The sequence below is a fragment of the Protopterus annectens genome, chromosome 12.part0 (assembly GCF_019279795.1).
Source record: "Protopterus annectens isolate FY-2018-M chromosome 12.part0, PAN1.0, whole genome shotgun sequence".
NCBI classification, from domain to species: domain Eukaryota; kingdom Metazoa; phylum Chordata; order Ceratodontiformes; family Protopteridae; genus Protopterus; species Protopterus annectens.
Genome location: NC_056746.1, coordinates 1,391,224,006 through 1,391,247,455, shown reverse-complemented (window position 1 = coordinate 1,391,247,455; position 23,450 = coordinate 1,391,224,006). Strand labels below are relative to the sequence as shown.

The following is a 23,450-nucleotide window of genomic DNA, read 5'->3' as shown; positions in this document are numbered from 1 at the left end:
TCATGAGACAGTGTCTGTTATTTCTAGAAATGGGTAAGTGAAATAATTGCTTCAACAGTTCCATGTTCATCCATTTTGTCTAGCTTTAAGATCTCTTAAAAGGGAAAGCAACAGACGAATACTTATCAAAGGATTCATTGAGAAGATGCCATTTCAGATCTAAAGAAGTCAAGCCTCTCTTGTTATAGGCAATCGACATATTGTACTTGCACTTTTTGGGAGGCTTACCCACTCAGAAAGCAGTTTGAGTTAGTCTGAACAGTCTTTCCTTTTAAGATTCATCGAGAATCCTCAAGACCTCATTTTCACTTTTTATAACTTCTTCCTCATATTTGATACTATGTGTTAGCTGCTAATACCTTAAAACTCTAAAGTAGAAGAGAGGTACAACTGTTTTACTTTCCCAAATCATTCCTGGTCCCTGTTGCCCTTATCACTCAGGAGACTATTCATTCTTGGTGCCATTACCCTCGCTTCTTATAACAAAAACAAATGCTGGGGGTATATATATATATATATATGTATATGTGTGTGTGTGTGTGTGTATATATATATATATATATATATATATATATATGTGTGTGTGTGTGTGTGTGTGTGTGTGTGTGTGTGTGTGTGTGTGTGTGTGTGTATATATATATTTATATATATATATATATATATATATATATATATATATAAAAGACAGATATATCTATATATCTATATATGTGTGTGTATATATATATATATATATATATATATATATATATATATATATATATATATATATATATATATGGTTTACTATCAAAATTAATGTCGAAGACAAAATAATCAATCTAGGAATGGTTTTAACATGGGTCGAGGTAGGTGTTCAGTATTATTCCAAACTACAAACATCTCCCCTACCTCGACCCATGTTAAAACCATTCCTAGATTGATTATTTTGTGTTCGACATTACCGATATCAAACTTCCGTGTTCGACTATATGACAGCCGATGTAGTTCTGTTCGCAATTTTGATAGTAAACCATATATATATATATATATATATATATATATACACACACACACACACACACACACACACACACACACACATATATGTATGTATATGGTTTCCCTTCATAATCACAAAATACTGAAATCTCGAATTTCAGTATTTTGCGACCATAAAGGCAAAACCTTCAAACACTGAACCTTCACAATCCCGAAACTACAAATCCCAAACACACAGCATACACCACACCAAACATAAACCACAACATCCACACTACAAAACAAATAAACACACAAAAAAAAACACACATCCACATACCTACACTACACATAAGCAGAGGGGGCAAGTCCCCCTGCACCCCCCCATGTTGGGGGCTGCACCCCCCACACCCCCTACTTATATATACTAAATCTGAGATCGCACAAACAGTAAAAGGCAGTACACTCACACCCAGACACTCCACAGTACCTCGCTTGCACACACACACACACACACACACACACACACACACACACACACACACACAGACAAACAACAACACATCCAACAATTACACACTCATAAGTTCATCTTCCCACCCTAACCCACACATACAAATTACAAACAATCTCACATGCACTCAAACTCCCACCCAAAACCCTTACAAACAGTCACTTACCTTAGATTCCACGTAAATCCATATACTACGCCAAACAACATCCAAACCAAACAGCGCACGTCACGTAACATATAGCCATAACTGTGAATTTCAAATATTCAAATTCACGATTATGCACTTTCGACATTTTAAAAATTCGCCTTTATGGTCACGAAATACCGAAATTCGAGATTTCAGTATTTCACGATTATGAAGGGGAACCATGTGCGTGTGTACACACATATATATATATATATATATATATATATGTGTGAGTGTGTGTGTGTGTGTGTGTGTGTGTGTGTGTGTGTGTGTGTGTGTGCACGTGCATGTGTGTATATGTATGGATATGTTTTCCCTCTAGTTTATCTCAATTTTTATCCCTCAAAACCAGTAAGAAACTCTTTTGATCTATATTATTTTAAACAACTCTATTTTTACTATTGATCTCTCTAATCTTAACTATCATTCTAATCCTCACATTTTTAAAACTACCCCTCTATTGACTTTCCCTTTTTTAATGTTCAACCTATTCAATATTCACAAAAAAATGTATATCTTGGAAATTACTCTTGTTTCTGTCTAATATTATACTCCCACAATTTATAACTTTTTTCACTATGCTATATTTTACTGTATTGTACTATAAATTCTTATAAAATACTTGTTATTCTGTGCATACATAATAATGTCTTGTGGAGCTTTTCTCCCTGGGCCCTCTAATAAAAATGGATTCCTGACCCAGTCGGACTTTCCTGGTCAACAAATGTCAATAAATAAATATCTGTCTATCTCTGTATCTACAGTATGCATTTGTCTAGTTAAATATATACTATAGATGTAAATGAGCAGAACGAAATATTCATAAATGTAAAAAAATCTAAAATCAGAAACTAATATGCTCATTTTTAAAAATGATGCTTTCAGAGACAGTCCAGTTTTAATACTGAAATACATAAACTATCATGGCTTGGCATTAAAAACCTAGGTTTTCTAAGTTTAAATTAAGTTTTGTCCTCAAGTTATGTTGGATAGTTTAAGCAACTAACACAGGTAAAAGGTACTGGAATTATAGTATATAACAGTCTTAAGTTGTAAAGTAAAGTGAGAATGTAAGCGGTTATAAAATTCTGAAGTTTCAAGGATGGTGGTATTCAGAGAAGATTGCTGTATACAAAAAGAGTTTTCCTCCCAAACCATAACACCCAACCATCCTTCCACTGTGCAGTTCAGAGAAGATATCAGCAGACGGTCACTGTGAATAGAGCATGGTGGTCTGCATTTGCATCCATTCAGGACTGTATGTGGACCTGCATGAAGTTTAGTGCAATGCAACTCCTCATCTGTCATGATGTGCCTGCATACCTTGCAACCTCTGTGTAACATACAGTGTTCTGATCCATGCACTGACCGCAGGGCTATGCATATAGTCAAAGGATAAGGGGATAGTGTTGTGCATGTAATGCTATATACTTAAACATTCCACAGAGGAAATTTCAAGTGAAGGCATGCATTCCCAGCTTTCACCACTTAAGAGTGATAGACAGGATGAGGGACAAACACCTTGTGATGAACATTTATGGTTGCGTAGTTAGGTATTTGGATATATGTGATTCTTGTCAAGGCCAACCCCCCCCCCCCCAGTTGGAGATCATAGTATCCCAAGGAGGTAAACAACAAAATGTGATGAACATTGTGAAGATGCAGAGATATGGACAGCAGTGGTCACAACAAATGTGATGGACATTGTGAACATGCAGAGATATGGACAGCAGTGGTCACAACAAATGTGATGGACATTGTGAACATGCAGAGATATGGACAGCAGTGGTCACAACAAATGTGATGGACACTGTGAAGATGCAGAGATATGGACAACAGTGGCCACAACAAATGTGGTGAACATTATAAAGATGTGGAGATATGGACAGCAGTGGTCACAGTGGCAGTAAGTGCTGACTCTCCCTACCTTATACACTTGTACACTAAATTACAGTAATTAACATCTGGCCCCAGGAAGATGTAGATATACAGCAATCAGGTTTGAAGCAATGTTGTAAGAGCCATCATATATATATATATATATATATATATATATATATATATATATATATATATATTGCTGTGTATATTTTGCCTTTATAAATGCATGACAGCTGCGTATTTGAAACTAAGGGATAACTCTATTCCCTAAGCTCAGGGCATTATGGCCATTGGGAAGCCACTGTGGTACAGAGCTGACATGAGCGGAACCTTAACAGTAGTCTTAGTGGCATATGCATATCCAAAACTAGAGTCCACAGGGCACTGTACTGTACTCTGATGATATATGTTACCTGTTCCACACGTCTTTGAATAAATTCATTTCACGGTTTGTACTTACAGTGTTGACCAACTACCACAGAACAATGCTGCCTTGCACACAACTAAGCCATGTAGGGTACAGTACACAATTTAGTGATAGAGATTACATCAAATGCCTTGTTAGGTATGTCTAAGTACTCTGCATATTGACAGCTGATTACACTGTTCCTGTATTTCTTTATACATCAGCATCAGGAAAAGTAAATGTTAATGTACAGACCTATTCTACTGTTGCCATGACTACATGTTAAATGTGCAGACCTGGCGACCATGTGAGCATGTGCACGCTTATAACACTGTAAGCTGTTATACTTTATAACATCGTGTAAAGTGCCACGCATAAGCAGAATGCTGAGCTTAGATTCTGGCTGTTCTAACAACTGTGTGTAAAATCCATTAGTGTAAACTACCTTTAGGACTGACCATCTGAACAGCCCTCTCAAAGTGTTAATAGTTTCAGGAGAGGTACTAACTTGGAATGGCGATCAGATGGCCAAGTGATCAGGAGAAATGCTCCTTCTCATCTAAATTGAAAAGCTAAGGTGAGCATAAATGGGATGTGCAAAACGATCCCTTGCCTTTGGGGAAAGAGAGATTATTAGGTCCTTTTTCTTTTTTTCTTTACTACATATGGACTTTTATAGGTACAAACAAAGGTTCACATTCAATGATCACAAAATTGGATATGAAGAACTCTTCACTGGTGACTGACATTGGTCATTGTCTGGAATTATCAGAAAAGAGATTTCAAGCCAGATGTGTATGGACAGACAATGGGTAGGATAATACAGGAGAGCTGGACACTAGTCGAATATTAGGGGAAGCCTCCTTAGTTACAGCCACAGGAGGATGGTCCATTATGAGACATTCAAGTTCCCTCCATCTCTTTGACATGCAATATTATAGATGCCCACTGAATCACAGGAAGGCATTATAAATGGACGAATAGAAGTGCCTAATGCATTATGAATTGTGGAATCACTGTCATTAGTGAGAGCTGAGCAGATACTACTTTTGGGTAGATTTGTATCCCTTTGCTTGATGTTGGGAGGTCCATTAAGCATTGTACAAATTTCAGAAGTAGGATGTTTTATGTCAGAATCTAAAGACATAGAGTTTTCTAGTTTTCTTGAATTTGTTTTTAGCCATTTTTAATATATATATATATATATATATATATATATATATATATATATATATTGAATTTTCTACAGCATTTAACTGTGAAAAAATACTCCCTGTTGATTTTTTTCTCAAGCAGTTTTAACATTTTCAGAGTTAAATAGAAATTCAGAGTCTTAGACCAAGATTTGTTGCTTGTTTGAACCTGGCGTACTTTTTACATTTGTGCATGCTATGGTCAGGTCTACACAAACCACATGCTGCATGTGGAGATCTTTAGGTGACAGTTACATACCACAAGCACAATTGTGCAAGGACTTTATGACCATAACATTACTTTGATGCTTTCTTCTCTGCTCCTTATATAAAATATTTAAAAATGGAAATAAGGGATTTAATGAAAATTAATATGCTGATAGTTATAATTCTGAATATGTACCACCCTACATGTCTGTACAGCTGGATTTGCCCTCCCCCCCTTGGACTCAAGTTATAGCTTGTTTCCAGTTTCAACAAGTCAGTACTATGGGAATGATATTTGTTGGCAGATTGTGTACCAGCACAATGTAGGTAGGTAATACATGTCTGCTGTTAGTAGAAATTCTGAGTTGTAATCTTTCAGCATTTTGAACTTTCAGGATTTTGCATTCTGTATTATGATTTTCACTATATAGTTGGGTACTTTTCCATTATCGGGGCAACAGATGTAATGAGCAGGTGGAATGTTAGCCCGCTGTCGCAATGATGACACTGCTGCTGCGGATGTAGGAGCAGACAAACAACAAGGCAGCAACAGTTAGCAAGAAAAAGGTAACCCGTGAAGGCAACAGTTGTAAACTGTCATCCAAACCTGCGGAAAAGTCCAACTTAATACACAGATATTTTAAGACTGTAACACAGATAGTGTAGCTTTTGCAGTCAGTCAACCCACTTAAACGTTTAAAAACTACACAAGTATTGCTACAGAGCAAGGGTGATGCAAACTTCAGCAGATTTATTCATAAGAGAAATGACATTTATCATGATTTCACAGTTCAGTTTGTGCCTTGTCAGGTGAAATTCCCCCACTGTTCTTCATTCGTTAGACCAAAAAAGCAGCTCTACTGCACTGTGCCAGGAGTCACAGTAAGTAACGTACCTGTCACCCTTCTTGTATTGCCATAGCCCTGAAGCTGCTGTACCTGGAGCATCTTTGTTTCATCATTACATGAAAACAGTATTTTACCGTCATTTGTATACGTTTGGCGAACAGTTCTATGAAGCAATAAACTTCTGTCCTCCACAAGCAGAGACAAAGTCAAAATAATGATGGACCAATGCTCCCCATTACGGACAATTTTCATGTATTTAATTCAGTAAAAAAGTGAAGAAAAAGTTGCATCACAATGCATCTTCTAAATATTTTCAGACGTGACAGCGTGGTAACATTCCAACCGATCATTACATCTGTTGCCCGGATAAAGGAAAAGTACTGTATTTTTTTTCCTCACACTTTCCTTTTATTATCCATTCAGAGTTAGTCAGAAAAGCTGGTTTGTTTCTATTCTTCATGAGACTATGCCATGCTTTGCTAGTGTTAAGCCAGAACAAACTACTTATTATTAATATTTATTCTGTTATTTGTATTTTTTTTTTTTAGTTCTGATCATCCAAATATGTATCGGGAATATAAGAACATCTCACATATTGAAATGGTAAACATTTAAAATTCTGACATGCTTTTAAATAAAAAAGACATGCAGGAGTTCTACTGTATAGAAAATGAATCTCAGAATTATAATGATTATTTTTCTACATTAGCTTAAGATCCTAACCTATCATAGGAGGGAATCCTAAAATATATAAGTACAATATTTGCTAGCAAAACAGACCATAAGGCAGCCTTTTATGATTGCTCAAAATGTAGACGAGTAATGAGATATCCCTCTGAAAAGAACAACATTAATGCTCTGTTCCTTTGAATAACTCTTGCCAGCTAGTTTCCACTAATCACAAAAAGTATCATTTACCCTGTGCTGACAAACTCCTAAGAATATCAAGCCACCCACAATTTTTAGGTAAGAAATTCTTTATACTCCATAATGTAACATGGCAGGTTACTTAAGAATTTTAATACCAACAGTTTGAAATAAAACACACGCACACTTTTTATTCTTTTGTTTTGATAATGCAAATAAAGAAGACTAACGTTGACTTATGTGTATGTGAGTTAAAGCTTGGATGACTGAATTAAACTGCTTCTGAATTTGTAACCATTGTGTTTTAACAAAATTAATTTTTAAAGCATGCATATCCTTAAAGTATATAGGATAAGATGTAAAAAAGGACCTATAGCACTTATTGATGTAATGACCCTGAACATATGCTTAGATTTACAAAGACATTAATACTTTCTTTATGCATTTTGTTTATTGGGTTGTACAAATGGAATGAGGCCCAAGAGTACTGTTGGCTTAAGTTGACTTCTGTCAGAACCCCAAGACTCAGTAATGCAAGTCCCAAAACATTAAACATGTATATGTGATTTAACAGAAGTCACACTGAACTTTGACACCAGCTATTTTGCATTTAAAGCACTTTTTGCCAAGGGCAACCCCCCCTTCAAACACACTAAATGTGATTGGGGGGCTGCAGACTGATGTACCTTGGAGAAGGAAGAATACTCCAAGATGCAGCAATATTGGAGTTATTATTTATTTTCCCATAAGCGTACTTAGATTGCCACTGTTACAGTCCTCAGCCACATGATGGGAACTCTGTTTAGTAACTTGTTCAGAGTTAAACAGCGGGTAAAGGCAGTTTGAGGGAATCAATCCCAGGATGACATCATGAAGCATGATAGCAGTTTGAAACCTTAATTCTTTTCATAAATTTCCAGATTAAGAAGGTGTTATGAAATGGGCAGTCACTTTTCACAAATCACACTGGATCCTGAAACTGTTCAATGCATGAATGAAAATAAGTCAATTCAGGTATAATTACTTTTACTTAAACAGGTAAGGGCCCTCCAGGAGTATGCAATAGGGAGTTTTTAAGTACTATTCAGGCTAATTAAACCTCCCCAGTGCCAGAAAAATAATAACATTTATCAACCTGGCCTTATTTTTATGGACACTTTGTTATAGCCAATTAACCAGCGTGTTTTAGGTGGCAGAAGGAGGAGGAAGCTGGTGTACTCTGATTAACCTCTCGCCCCAGGGCGTACAATATTCCTATAGCTACATATTAGAACAAGTAATAAACACAATGAAACATGCGATTACTGAAGGTTATTTTTAAGAAAGATTACTAAACACTGAAATTAAAAAAAAATTTAATGATTGCAGAATACATTGAATAAACACACACACACACACACACACATACTTACATGCATGTGCCCTCACACACACACACACACACACACACACACACACACACACACACACACATACACACACACACACAGACATATGCATGTGGGCACACACATGCACATACACACACACACACCGCACACATGCAGACACGCACATGCGCACACACACATGCACACACACACACACACACACACACACACACACACACACACAGTCGCACACACATACTTACATGCATGTGCCTTCACACACACAAACACACACACATGCATGTGTACACACGCGCACACACACACACACACACACACACACACACACACACACACACACACACACACACACACCTTTTAGAGAATTCCCAGTTTACCTGAAATATATCTTCTAAATGTGGGCTGAAACTGAGAACCCCCAGTAAACATCCATGCAGACACAGCACTGAACAACCAAATACTGTAAGGTAGCAATGGGCAGTGGTAACTACTCTTCCACAGTGCTGTCCATTCTGACGGACAACTCAAACATCGTAGTATGTGCAGATGATATGGTCTTCGGAGTATAAACACTTAAATCTGTCCTTATAGTGGTATAATAATAACTCTGGTTCTGTCTTTTAATTCTGAAATGCAGACACAGTGAAATAAAACTGAGAAAGAAACCTGTATTTAAAATGTTGACATTTTTTGTATATAATTATTGGCAACAAGATATGTCTGTAATAGACAGTTATGTCCTTAACTTAGAATCACTCTCAACATATTTACAAAGACAACATCAGAAGTTGAGACAAATTAGCTAAATTTATCAAACAGGTGGCCAATGCAGTCCATAGCTAATGTTTTCTTATCAAAGAAAATGAACAGACCATAATATAAAGAAACACACAAGACTCCCATTTATATTATTACTTGCTCTTTTATTTTAAACATACTTTCATTTCATAATTCAGTCTCATCTAGTGTTCTAGTTTTCAAAGCAGCTAATTTTCAGAATACTGAAGTACTTCTTTGAATGGAACAATATTTTCTTTAGATAAGCAGAAAGCGACATATTTTGATATTTATATAAAGTTTTCAGGAAAAGAGAGAGAGCTCAATATACTCTCTGAAACCAAACTACTTTAAACTGTTATATTAATTACAAGCTTTTTGGAAATAAAGACCCTGATCAAATTCCGGGCACACAGTATTTAAGGAGCTGAGGCTTCAACTAGGAATTAAACTCCATTCCTCCAGATCAGTTTTTTTGACTGATGTATCCCTAAGCCATAGAAAGAGTTGAAACTGACTGATATTTTCGAACAACATTTCTCCCCCCATGGGTATGCAGTATACAGAAACAAACCAGCATAAACAGAGGAAGCGCATCTTCACAATTTATTAATTTTAAATTAATATTTTAAGCACAATTTTTAACTTAGTAAATGGGCTGGTCCTTGGACTCCTTTTTCAGATCTAAGTTCAGGGAGGTTTTTATGTGCTGTCTTTCCATTCCCAGGTTTGCCTGATTACTTGATTGATTTTGTTGGGGGAGGAGTGTATTCCTTATTTAAATCCCCTTTTAGAGGCAGATTTCACAAAATGGTGATCCTAGGATACCTATGCTTATGGTTTTGGTCCAAATTAATAATAACTGGTATTTGTAGGTTCATAGGATGATGCTTTGCTATTGGCCCAGAGGCCATTATAAGCCTAGCCAAGAATTTCACCCATGTTCCCTCAAAGTCAGCACCTGTTTCCCCTGTCCAGCAGAGACACAGGTAGGATCCCAGAGGTATATTTTTTGTTTCCCATCCAGTCGTCCAGGTTTCTCTTAAAGAGGGTTAGAGAGGTACTCTGCTTGATATGGAGAAGGAACCTATTCCATAGACGGGGGGAGTCTTTGGGACACAAATCTATCCCGCCAACAAGTTCTATTAATGTTGCAGACCAGGTTAAGGCCTTGAGTGCTTGTTGCGTAAGTGGAGTTTGTCTTATGGATATGCAGCAACTCCATCAAGGCTGGGTCCTAGCCATTGTTCTGTTTGAAGAATGCGTCCTTATATTTTTGCAGTGGTCAGTGATTCAAGCAATAAATTGTAATGTGACTTCTTCTTAGAACTCTGTAAGGACATAGTAGTTGGAACTTTTTTAACACAGGTTGTGGTTTTGTTTCTGTGATCCAAATGAACACTGTGTGTTTGCTATAAGAAAGTATATTTGCAACAACAGGTATCCACCATTTCCTCAGAACAATGAAACACCTCAAATGCAGCCTTAAATTTGCAGTGCCAAGTGCATGTTTTTTGTTTATGTACACATTTTGTAGTTCAGCAGTATTTCAATAAGACAATGAGCCATGAAGGTGTGGAGTTTTATATACTAAGTGCTAATAGGCAGAAGCAAGTCATTAGTAAGTCACTATAAATCACAATTAAGCCACTAGAAGTCACTAGTAAGTCACTAGTAAGATAATAGGAATATATTTTATTCTTAAATCATGAAGGAAAGGTCATATAGGGACTTAGTGCTCAAAAATATAGAAAATAAATGATGAAGCAGAAGCCATATTGTCATGTAGTGCTTTCTGTCACTGCAATGAAATGCAGTTCTGAACTGGTGTTTGTTTGGTACTGTAACCTAATTTGATGTTGTAAACTACAGAAGAAAAAAGCTGTTACAGCCCATTTTAAATGCAAAATGCAACTGTGAAGCAGGTTATGACTGCAGCACAAAATAAGAGAAACTTGCACAAAATTAATCATCATTGTCAGCCTCCAAGACGCTGTGCCAGTTTGTTTTTTTCTGGACATCCACAAAGTTTAAACTGGTACTTTAAAGCTACAGGTGAACATCAAAAGCACAAAATAATTTAGAGAACTGTTTTGAAGTGATACTGTATTTGGTGTTTCCATGAGTTATCATGTGTCATCCCTCCCCCAATGATGGCAAAATACTTACCTGTGTTTGTACTTCCTTTTTCTTTCAGGATGAAAAGAATCAGATGATGACAACAAATGTTTGGGTTAAACAGGTCAGTACAACCTTTTCTTACCTTTATGTGGCTAATACATTTTAATTTCCTTAAGTGACCTGTTATATCCATGGAGATCGGGTGTCCATTTTCTAGGAGTGACCACAAAAACATGAGAAGGAATCCTGCCTTGATGAAGTGAGAAGCTGCATGCATGCTGGATGATGAGTATGCAAAAACATTACTTAGTTATTTAGGATAATGTGACCAAGGCTAGGGTATGTAAGAACATCACTTAGTTATTTAGGATGATGGGACCAAGGCTAGGGTATGCAAGAACGTTACTTAGTTATTTAGGATGATGAGACCAAGGCTAGGGTGTGTAAGAACATTAATCAGTTATTTAGGATGATGCGACCAAGGCTAGGGTACGCAAGAACGTTACTTAGTTATTTAGGATGATGACACCAAGGCTACAATACACAAGAATGTTACATTTTTATATATATCATTTGAAGGGCTTGTTTGCAATAATTATAAGAAATGATATATAGCACTAAGCACTTTAACAAAACAATATATTTGTTTATGTATACAGCTATATATATTTATATATTTATTTATTTATTTATTTATCTATTTATTTACCTATTCATTCATTTATATATGGGCTAATATATAGATGCTTGCTATATACAATACATAAGATATAAAGTAAGAAATGTCAAAATGTCAGAAAGTAGAGGTTACCGGCTTGGTATGTGGTTTTTCCATGAAAGGAAATTCAATAAGATCAATTGATATGCTACTTTTGTTAAATTGTTTTATTTCCTTCTTATCTTATTTTATATTTTTTTCAGTTGTTCTATGTTAGTATTTTATTTTATTTAAGTTTATTTTACTTAGCTGTATTAAGTATGACACTGCATCTGGGCTTACATCTATATATGAATTGTATTCTGTATATATATATATATATAAAAAATCTTTAGATGTGATGAAAATGAATAGTTAAAAACTGGTATACTGAATCAGAATGCATTCAATATGGCTTTAAGAATCAGCTATACTATTCAGGGAAAGATAGGAGTGTCATTAATTAGCAAAGTAATTGCATTAATTGAAAGATTAATAATACTATATAAACTGAGCTGCTTTAATGTATAGTGAAATTTGATGAAGCGTATGGTGCATACGTGAAAGCGCTCATTTCGTTATTTTTCGTTCTGTGGAATAAAGAAGAAGTTCTCCTTTTAACTTTGGACTGGTGATTATTTTTTGGAAAGTGTGACTGCAGCAGCCGTTTTGTTCTGGTTCACTTGTGTTTTATATCTACATTATTTAGGATGATGAGAACAAGGCCAGGGCATATAAGAACATTACTTAGTTACTTAGGATGAAGAGACCAAGGCTAGGGTGTATAAGAGCATTACTTAGTTATTTAGGATGATGGGGCCAAGGCTAGGGCATGTAAGAACGTTACTTAGTTATTTAGGATGATGGGACCAAGGCTAGGGTGTATAAGAGCGTTACTTAGTTATTTAGGATGATGGGACCAAGACTAGGGCATGTAAGAATGTTACTTAGTTATTTAGGATGATGGGACCAAGGCTACGATACCGAAGAACATTACTTAGTTATTTAGGATGATGAGACCATGGCTAGGGTGTATAAGAACATTACTTAGTTATTTAGCATGATGAGACCAAGGCTAGGGCGTATAAGAACATTACTTAGTTATTTAGGATAATGGGACCAAGGCTAGGGTGTGTAAGAACATTACTTAGTTATTTAAGATGACGGGACCAAGGCTAGGATGTGTAAGAACATTACTTAGTTATTTAGGATGATGTGACCAAGAGTAGGTTGTATAGGAACATTACTTAGTTATTTAGGATGATGGGATCAAGGTTAGGGCGTATAAGAACATTACTTAGTTATTTAGGATGATGGGACCAAGGCTAGGATGTGTAAGAACATTACTTAGTTATTTAGGATGATGGGACCAAGGCTATGGTACGCAAGAACATTACTTAGTTATTTAGGATGATGGGACCAAGGCTACGATACACAAGAACCTTACTTAGTTATTTAGGATGATGAGACCAAAGCTAGGGTGTATAAGAACATTACTTAGTTATTTAGGATGATGATACCAAGGCTAGGGCATATAAGAACATTACTTAGTTATTTAGGATGATGGGACCAAGGCTAGGGCATGTAAGAATGTTACTTAGTTATTTAGGATGATGGGACCAAGGCTAGGGTGTGTAAGAACGTTACTTAGTTATTTAGGATGATGGGACCAAGGCTAGGGTGTGCGAGAACATTACTTAGTTATTTAGGATGATGGGACCAAGGCTAGGCCATATAAGAACATTACTTAGTTATTTAGGAAGATGGGACCAAGGCTAGGGCATGTAAGAATGTTACTTAGTTATTTAGGATGATGGGACCAAGGCTAGGGTGTGTAAGAACATTACTTAGTTATTTAGGATGATGGGACCAAGGCTAGGGTGTGCGAGAACATTACTTAGTTATTTAGGATGATGAGACCAAGGCTAGGGCATGTAAGAGCGTTACTTAGTTATTTAGGATGATAGGACCAAGGCTAGGGCGTGTAAGAACATTACTTAGTTATTTAGGATGATGGGACCAAGGCTAGGGCGTGTAAGAACATTACTTAGTTATTTAGGATGATACGACCAAGGCTAGGGTGTATAAGAACATTACTTAGTTATTTACGATGATGGGACCAAGGATAGGGCATGTAAGAACATTACTTAGTTATTTAGGATGATGAGACCAAGGCTAGGGTACGCAAGAACATTACTTAGTTATTTAGGATGATGGGACCAAGGCTAGGGCGTGTAAGAATGTTACTTAGTTATTTAGGATGATGGGACCAAGGCTAGGGTGTGTAAGAACGTTACTTAGTTATTTAGGATGATGAGACCAAGGCTAGGGTACGCAAGAACATTACTTAGTTATTTAGGATGATGGGACCAAGGCTAGGGCGTGTAAGAACATTATTTAGTTATTTAGGATGATGAGACCAAGGCTAGGGCGTGTAAGAACGTTACTTAGTTATTTAGGATGATGGGACCAAGGCTAGGGTGTATAAGAACATTACTTATTTATTTAGGATGATTGGACCACGAGTAGGTTGTATAGGAACATTACTTAGATATTTACGATGATGGGACCAAGGCTAGGGCGTATAAGAACATTACTTAGTTATTTAGGATGATGGGACCAAGGCTAGGGCATGTAAGAACGTTACTTAGTTATTTAGGATGATGGGACCAAGGCTAGGGTACGCAAGAACATTACTTAGTTATTTAGGATGATGGGACCAAGGCTACGATACACAAGAACATTACTTAGTTATTTAGGATGATGAGAATAAGGCTAGGGAGTATAAGAACATTACTTAGTTATTTAGGATGATGAGACCAAGGCTACGATACACAAGAACATTACTTAGTTATTTAGGATGATGAGACCAAGGCTATGGTGTATAAGAACATTACTTAGTTATTTAGGATGATGGGACCAAGGCTAGGGCATGTAAGAACATTACTTAGTTATTTAGGATGATTGGACAAAGAGTAGGTTGTATAGGAACATTACTTAGTTATTTAGGATGATGAGAATAAGGCCAGGGCTTATAAGAACATTACTTAGTTATTTGGGATGATTGGACCAAGGGTAGGTTGTATAGGAATATTGCTTAGTTATTTATGATGATGAGACCAAGGCTAGGGCTTATAAGAACATTACTTAGTTACTTAGGATGAAGAGACCAAGGCTAGGTTGTATAAGAACATTACTTAGTTATTTAGGATGATGGGACCAAGGCTAGGGCATGTAAGAACATTACTTACTTATTTAGGATGATGGGACCAAGGCTAGGGTATGCAAGAACCTTACTTAGTTATGTAGGATGATGGGACCAAGGCTACGATACACAAGAACCTTACTTAGTTATTTAGGATGATGAGACCAAGGCTATGGTGTATAAGAACATTACTTAGTTATTTAGGATGATGAGACCAAGGCTAGGGCGTATAAGAACGTTACTTAGTTATTTATGATGATGAGACCAAGGCTAGGGCGTATAAGAATGTTACTTAGTTATTTAGTATGATGAGACCAAGGCTAGGGTGTGTAAGAACATTACTTAGTTATTTAGGATGATGGGACCAAGGCTGCAGTACACAAGAACATTACTTTGTTATTTAGGATGATGTGACCAAGGCTAGGGCGTATAAGAACGTTACTTAGTTATTTAGGATGATGGGACCAAGGCTACAGTACAGAAGAACGTTACTTAGTTATTTAGGATGATGGGACTAAGGGTAGGGCGTACAAGAACATTACTTAACTGGACCAAGAAAGAGCTGAAAAACTAACCCACCAAAGATGCAGCAATTAGCAGACCAGGAACAACCACCAGGGAGTACGACAGCCCAACCTCACAATAAGGTACAACGTTGCTCAAAGGATGAATACCAAAGAAGTAGCTCCAAGGAAAATTCAAAAGCAGCTAGGTTCCACAGGATAATCCAAAACAGCTTTATTAACGCCACATATAAAAACCACGTTTTCGTCGACAATGCAACTTCATCAGATAAAACACTGAGTGCATACCCCTAAATTTATATACCAGTTAATTAATTAATTGAATGATTATTTAAGTATACAATGCACTCTTAAGCTGTAAGTAAAAATAAAAATGAAAGAATTACAAGTTGTACCGAAAATACTGCTACTAAAACAAATACCCACATTTGCAATCAAATAAAATAATTCAGGCTAATGGTAATAATTCGAATGAATTAATAATAATGTTCCCATAATGCAAAATTACAGAACAGATGTTGGTTAATAAAAATATAAAATATATATACATAAACTATTACAAAAAGTCAGTATATAACGTCAGTAAAGTGTAAAATATATATTCATAAAAAATGATAATTAATAAAATATATATCTATTTAATTGTACACATATATGAATTGTATATATTATTTTAAAAATGCTGCTGTTGAATACATAAACCAAACTATGTCAGATAAACAAACTTCCACCTTACAATTTATCTGCCTTAAGTTTCAGGTAAGGCATGATGGAAATAGAGTCGTTCAAACCTGGAGGTTTGTTAGATTCCAAGAGGATCTGCCAGCACGTTTCCCTATGGGATAAGCGTGCTGCCCAGTGTCCTCCCCTTATACACTTGGGAACTGCTTCCAAAACAAAAAACATGAAAACTGCAGCTTCACATAAAATTGTATGCCTATAAAGTGCATTGGTGTTACATTGCTTCTGTATATCATAACAGTGTTCATAAATACGTCTTCTGAGCTGTCTTTCGGTCTTGCCAACATAGAACGCTTGGCAACACCGGCAGACAGCCAGGTAGACTACTCCAAATGAATTGCAATTGTAAAAATAGTGGGACGAATTCTTCCTATTCCTACTCTCCAAATACACGTGTTCCTGATTTACAACATATTTACACTGAGAACACCGTCCACAACAAAATGTACCTTTCCTTTGGTTGTTAGAGGGTCCATGGCTAATATTTTGTTCCAAAACTCGCTTAATGTTAAAACCTCTCTTATATACAAATTTACATGTTGTACCTTTTAGGTTATTCAAATCTGTGAAATCCTGAAATGAGTTCAATTCCTTTTGAATGATTTGCCTAATATGTCCCACATCCTCACTGTATTCTGTAACGAACACTTGATTCAAACCAAGTGAAATGGAATGACTGTGGGTGGAACCAATTTGGTTGTTTGTGCGGCTCTTCCCTAAAATGGGACAAAATCTAGTACCCCTAGCTAGCTTTACCTCTTCCCTGACTGTATTAATCAAGGTAATGGGATATCCGCTATCTAAAAAGAGGGAGCTCAACTTGTCACACTCAACCTGAAATTGAAGATCTTCCGATGTCATAAGTGAAACTCTAACAAACTGACCCTTAAGTACTGACCTTTTTTGAAATTTAGGGTGTGAACTATTGTAATGTAGATAACTATTAGAAAAGGAAGGCTTCCTGTAAATACATGAACTGAAACCACAAGCTTCCTTGGAAAGTGTAACATCTAAATAATTAACTTGATCTGTTGATATGTTATATGTAAACTTCAGGAATGTGGTTGTAGAATCTAGGTAAGATACAAACTCTTCTATACAATGAATGGGTCCTGTCCAAAAGATACAGATTTCATCCAAAAACCTAGAATAGTGAATCCAATATTTGGAAAATTCACTATGAAAAACAAACTTTTTCTCCCATACTGACAAAATAATGTCAGCATAGGTGGGGGCACAATTTGCTCCCATTGATACACCTGATATCTGTTGGAAATATTCGCCACAAAAGTATATATAATTATTACCCAAAACAAGCTCCAATAGTTCAAGAATCAAATGTACGTCATTATTGGTAACCCCCGCACATTCCCAGAGAGCCTCTTCCATCCAGGCCAAACCAGTCTCATGTGGGATTACAGAAAACAGATCTACCACATCAATGGTAACAAACAATAGGTTGGACCTGTGTAAATCGTTAGTAATACAACGTAAGAATTCCCAGGAATCCTTTAATAAATGTTCCTGTTTCCCCCACAACTGCTTCAATTTCCAATCCAGGAATTTCGAAATATTGTGAGTTTTAGACCCTTGGGCCGCCACAATTGGTCTAAGTGGGGGATCCTGTATGTTTTTATGAATCTTGGGCACACCGAAAATGATAGGTACTTTAGGGTTAGGGTTGTCCAAATATTTAAAAAGATCAATTTCTATAATATCTTGGTCTAAGAGATCTTTAATGGCCAGATCAATTTTTTTATATGAAATATTAACCTCATTTAAAGAGGTGGTTGTATATTTTGTAGTGTCCTGAAACAGATTGTACATTTTAGCTTCATATAACATTTGGTCCATAATGACTGTGCCACCACCCTTATCGGGTTCCATAACCCTGATGAAAGGGTTGTTGCTCAAGTCGGTCAAAAGGGTAGTTTCTTCCTGATTAAGATTAGAAACATGTTTACCTTTGCCCAATTTACTACGTATCTTGTACTCAATCCTGTTTTCCAAATTCTTAATTTGTGGGTGCAAAGGGGGATTGTACGTACTAGATTTCTTAAGTGATAAAGTAGGGCCCATTGTGGTAGAACCAAATAAATTCTCTAGGTTGAGTTTGCGTGTAAACAGTTTAACATCTAAAATAGTGTTCACAAGATTACTGCCTCTGCTAGGTACAAATTTGAAACCTTTTGTAAACAAAGAAAACCAGGTCTCAGATATAGCAACATCACTGTAGTTATATATATGATACCCATCAAGTGTATACATATAGTAATCACCAATACAGGTTACAGCAATAGGACCAGAATTTACCAGTCCTGTTTCTTGTTCCTCCTCCACCCTCTGGGTTGCACCCCTCCCCCCTGCCGAGGGGGTTGGGATCCTAGATAAGAATGGTTCACAGGCTGGTTGTATGTTTGATTGCGGAGGTGTTCTGACCTCCTGGGTAAAACATCATTGGCCTCATCAGCAGAATGGTAGGGTGGTGAACAAGGAGGATGATCTTGAACAGAGGACTGAAATTCATTAACAATAGGGATATCTCTGGGGGCATTCTGATAAAAGTAGAGCCACCCCTAATCAAAGGGGGATTAGGGTACTGCCTACCCTCCTGATATTCCTTGAGATCCCTGTTAAGTTTCCTATATTTACGGTTTAATACAATATCACATTGTTTGTCAATATGTTTCCTTAAATCATAATATTTTTGTATTTCAACATCAATAGTAAACATCAAATCAGAAGTAACATTTTCATTAAGCTTAAAAATGTCCATTTGTAAAGCCTTGATTTCAGAGTCATTTTTCTTTATGATAGCCTTCACTATACCAAAGCCACATTCATCAAAAGCTTTGATCAAATCTAAATGAAAATCACTGCCACTGATAACGTTGTTTGGATATTTATGCACCCGTAAACTTTTAGGGACAATGTGCTTATGAAGGCATTCATTTAAATATAGATTGTCAAGTTCTAAAGTCTTGTACCTGTATAAAGTGTTTTCAAGTGACCACATGCTGTCAGAAAAGGAAGAAATTTCACCACGATTGTTTACGTTGTGTTCAACGAACTGAAATGTCGGTTTAAAATTAACCCAATCCTTGAAAGTGGAAGCAGGAGGTTCCGTAGAACCATTCTCATTGTGACTAGAAACAGTTAAAACACCCTCAGCAATGTCCCGAAGTACAGCTGGGGTGTTGAGAAAGTTAGTAGATTCTGAACTGCCTTGTGCTTCCGGGGAGTGGACAAGTCCATTCGGACGATCTCGAACAAACACACCCGTGGTCCTCATAGTAAGTACCTTAAGAATTTCCCGTTGTTCAGATATAACGGATTGAAGACCTTGTCCCAACGGGGTGAGCAAATTAACAAGTTGAGTAAGTTGCCCTGTGAGTTGGCGTGTGTCAGTTGAAACTAACTGAACACCATCCTCCGTACCAGCACCAGAAGCGGAATGCCCCGAGCCTGCCTCCATACAGAACTGGACCAAGAAAGAGCTGAAAAACTAACCCACCAAAGATGCAGCAATTAGCAGACCAGGAACAACCACCAGGGAGTACGACAGCCCAACCTCACAATAAGGTACAACGTTGCTCAAAGGATGAATACCAAAGCAGTAGCTCCAAGGAAAATTCAAAAGCAGCTAGGTTCCACAGGATAATCCAAAACAGCTTTATTAACGCCACATATAAAAACCACGTTTTCGTCGACAATGCAACTTCATCAGATAAAACACTGAGTGCATACCCCTAAATTTATATACCAGCTAATTAATTAATTGAATGATTATTTAAGTATACAATGCACTCTTAAAGCTGTAAGTAAAAATAAAAATGAAAGAATTACAAGTTGTACAGAAAATACTGCTACTAAAACAAATACCCACATTTGCAATCAAATAAAATAATTCAGGCTAATGGTAATAATTCGAATGAATTAATAATAATGTTCCCATAATGCAAAATTACAGAACAGATGTTGGTTAATAAAAATATAAAATATATATACATAAACTATTACAAAAAGTCAATATATAACGTCAGTAACGTGTAAAATATATATTCATAAAAAATGATAATTAATAAAATATATATCTATTTAATTGTACACATATATGAATTGTATATATTATTTAAAAAATGCTGCTGTTGAATACATAAACCAAACTATGTCAGATAAACAAACTTCCACCTTACAATTTATCTGCCTTAAGTTTCAGGTAAGGCATGATGGAAATAGAGTCGTTCAAACCTGGAGGTTTGTTAGATTCCAAGAGGATCTGCCAGCACGTTTCCCTATGGGATAAGCGTGCTGCCCAGTGTCCTCCCCTTATACACTTGGGAACTGCTTCCAAAACAAAAAACATGAAAACTGCAGCTTCACATAAAATTGTATGCCTATAAAGTATATTGGTGTTACATTGCTTCTGTATATCATAACAGTGTTCATAAATACATCTCCTGAGCTGCCTTTCGGTCTTGCCAACATAGAACGCTTGGCAACACTGGCAGACAGCCAGGTAGACTACTCCAAATGAATTGCAATTGTAAAAATAGTGGGACGAAATCTTCCTATTCCTACTCTCCAAATAGACGTGTTGCTGATTTACAAGGCTAGGGCATGTAAGAATGTTACTTAGTTATTTAGGATGATGGGACCAAGGCTAGGGCGTGTAAGAGCGTTACTTAGTTATTTAGGATGATAGGGCCAAGGCTGGGGCATGTAAGAACATTACTTAGTTATTTAGGATGATGGGACCAAGGCTAGGGCGTGTAAGAACATTAATTAGTTATTTAGGATGATGGGACCAAGGCTAGGGCATGTAAGAACATTACTTAGTTATTTAGGATGATGGGACCAAGGCAAGGGCGTGTAAGAACATTACTTAGTTATTTAGGATGATGGGACCAAGGCTAGGGCGTGTAGGAACATTACTTAGTTATTTAGGATGATGGGACCAAGGCTAGGGCGTGTAAGAACATTACTTAGTCATTTAGGATGATGGGACCAACGCTAGGGCGTGTAAGAACATTACTTAGTTATTTAGGATGATGAGACCAAGGCTAGGGCGTCTAAGAACATTACTTAGTTATTTAGGATGATGGGACCAAGGCTAGGGCGTGTAAGAACATTACTTAGTTATTTAGGATGATGACACCAAGGCTATGGTGTATAAGAACATTAGTTAGTTATTTAGGATGATGGGACCAAGGCTAGGTATGCAAGAACATTACTTAGTTATTTAGGATGATGGGACCAAGGCTAGGGTATGCAAGAGCATTACTTAGTTATTTAGGATGATGGGACCAAGGCTAGGGCGTGTAAGAACATTACTTAGTTATTTAGGATGATGAGACCAAGGCTAGGGTGTATAAGAACATTACTTAGTAATTTAGGATGATTGGACCACGAGTAGGTTGTATAGGAACATTACTTAGTTATTTAGGATGATGGGACCAAGGCTAGGGTGTGTAAGAACATTACTTAGTTATTTAGGATGATGGGACCAAGGCTAGGGCATGTAAGAATGTTACTTAGTTATTTAGGATGATGGGACCAAGGCTAGTGTACACAAAAACATTACTTAGTTATTTAGGATGATGGGACCAAGGCTAGGGCGTGTAAGAACATTACTTAGTTATTTAGGATGATGGGACCAAGGCTACGATACACAAGAACATTACTTAGTTATTTAGGATGATGGGACAAAGGCTAGGGTATGTAAGAACATTACTTAGTTATTTAGGATGATGAGACCAAGGCTACGATACACAAGAACATTACTTAGTTATTTAGGATGATGAGACCAAGGCTAGGGTGTATAAGAACATTACTTAGTTATTTAGGATGATGGGACCAAAGCTAGGGCGTGTCAGAACATTACTTCGTTATTTAGGATGATGGGACCAAGGCTAAGGTGTGTAAGAATGTTACTTAGTTATTTAGGATGATGGACCAAGGCTAGGGCATCTAAGAATGTTACTTAGTTATTTAGGATGATGGGACCAAGGCTAGGGTGTGTAAGAACATTACTTTGTTATTTAGGATGATGGGACCAAGGCTAGGGTATGCAAGAACCTTACTTAGTTATTTAGGATGATGAGACCAAGGCTAGGGCATGTAAGAACATTACTTAGTTATTTAGGATGATTGGACAAAGAGTAGGTTGTATAGGAACATTACTTAGTTATTTAGGATGATGAGAACAAGGCCAGGGCGTATAAGAACATTACTTAGTTATTTAGGATGATTGGACCAAGTGTAGGTTGTATAGGAATATTACTTAGTTATTTATGATGATGAGACCAAGGCTAGGGCTTATAAGAACATTACTTAGTTACTTAGGATGAAGAGACCAAGGCTAGGGCATGTAAGAACATTACTTAGTTATTTAGGATGATGGGACCAAGGCTAGGGTGTGTAAACATGTTACTTAGTTTTTTAGGATGATGGGACCAAGGCTAGCGCGTGTAAGAATGTTACATAGTTATTTAAGATGATGTGACCAAGGCTAGGGCATGTAAGAACATTACTTAGTTATTTAGGATGATGGGACCAAGGCTAGGGCATATAAGAACGTTACTTAGTTATTTAGGATGATGGGACCAAGGCTAGGGCATGTAAGAACATTACTTAGTTATTTAGGATGATGGGACCAAGACTAGGGCATTTAAGAGCGTTACTTAGTTATTTAGGATGATAGGACCAAGGCTAGCGTGTGTAAGAACGTTACTTAGTTATTCAGGATGATGGGACCAAGGCTAGGGTGTGTAAGAATGTTACTTAGTTATTTAGGATGATGCGACCAAGGCTAGGGCGTGTAAGAACATTACTTAGTTATTTAGGATGATGGGACCAAGGCTAGGGTGTGTAAGAACGTTACTTAGTTATTTAGGATGATGAGACCAAGGCTAGGGTGTGTAAGAACATT

The 23,450-nt window shown here is 36.8% G+C and overlaps 1 protein-coding gene across 1 annotated transcript in view; it reads left to right on the top strand.

The window, feature by feature from the left end:
* Positions 1-23,450, top strand: part of CHRNA4 (cholinergic receptor nicotinic alpha 4 subunit) — a 1,115,240-nt gene that overhangs the window by 653,626 nt on the left and 438,164 nt on the right. Inside the window, exon 3 of the mRNA XM_044090455.1 lies at positions 11,429-11,473. Within this exon, the coding sequence (XP_043946390.1) occupies positions 11,429-11,473 (45 nt within the window). The remainder of the gene's footprint in view (positions 1-11,428; positions 11,474-23,450) is intronic.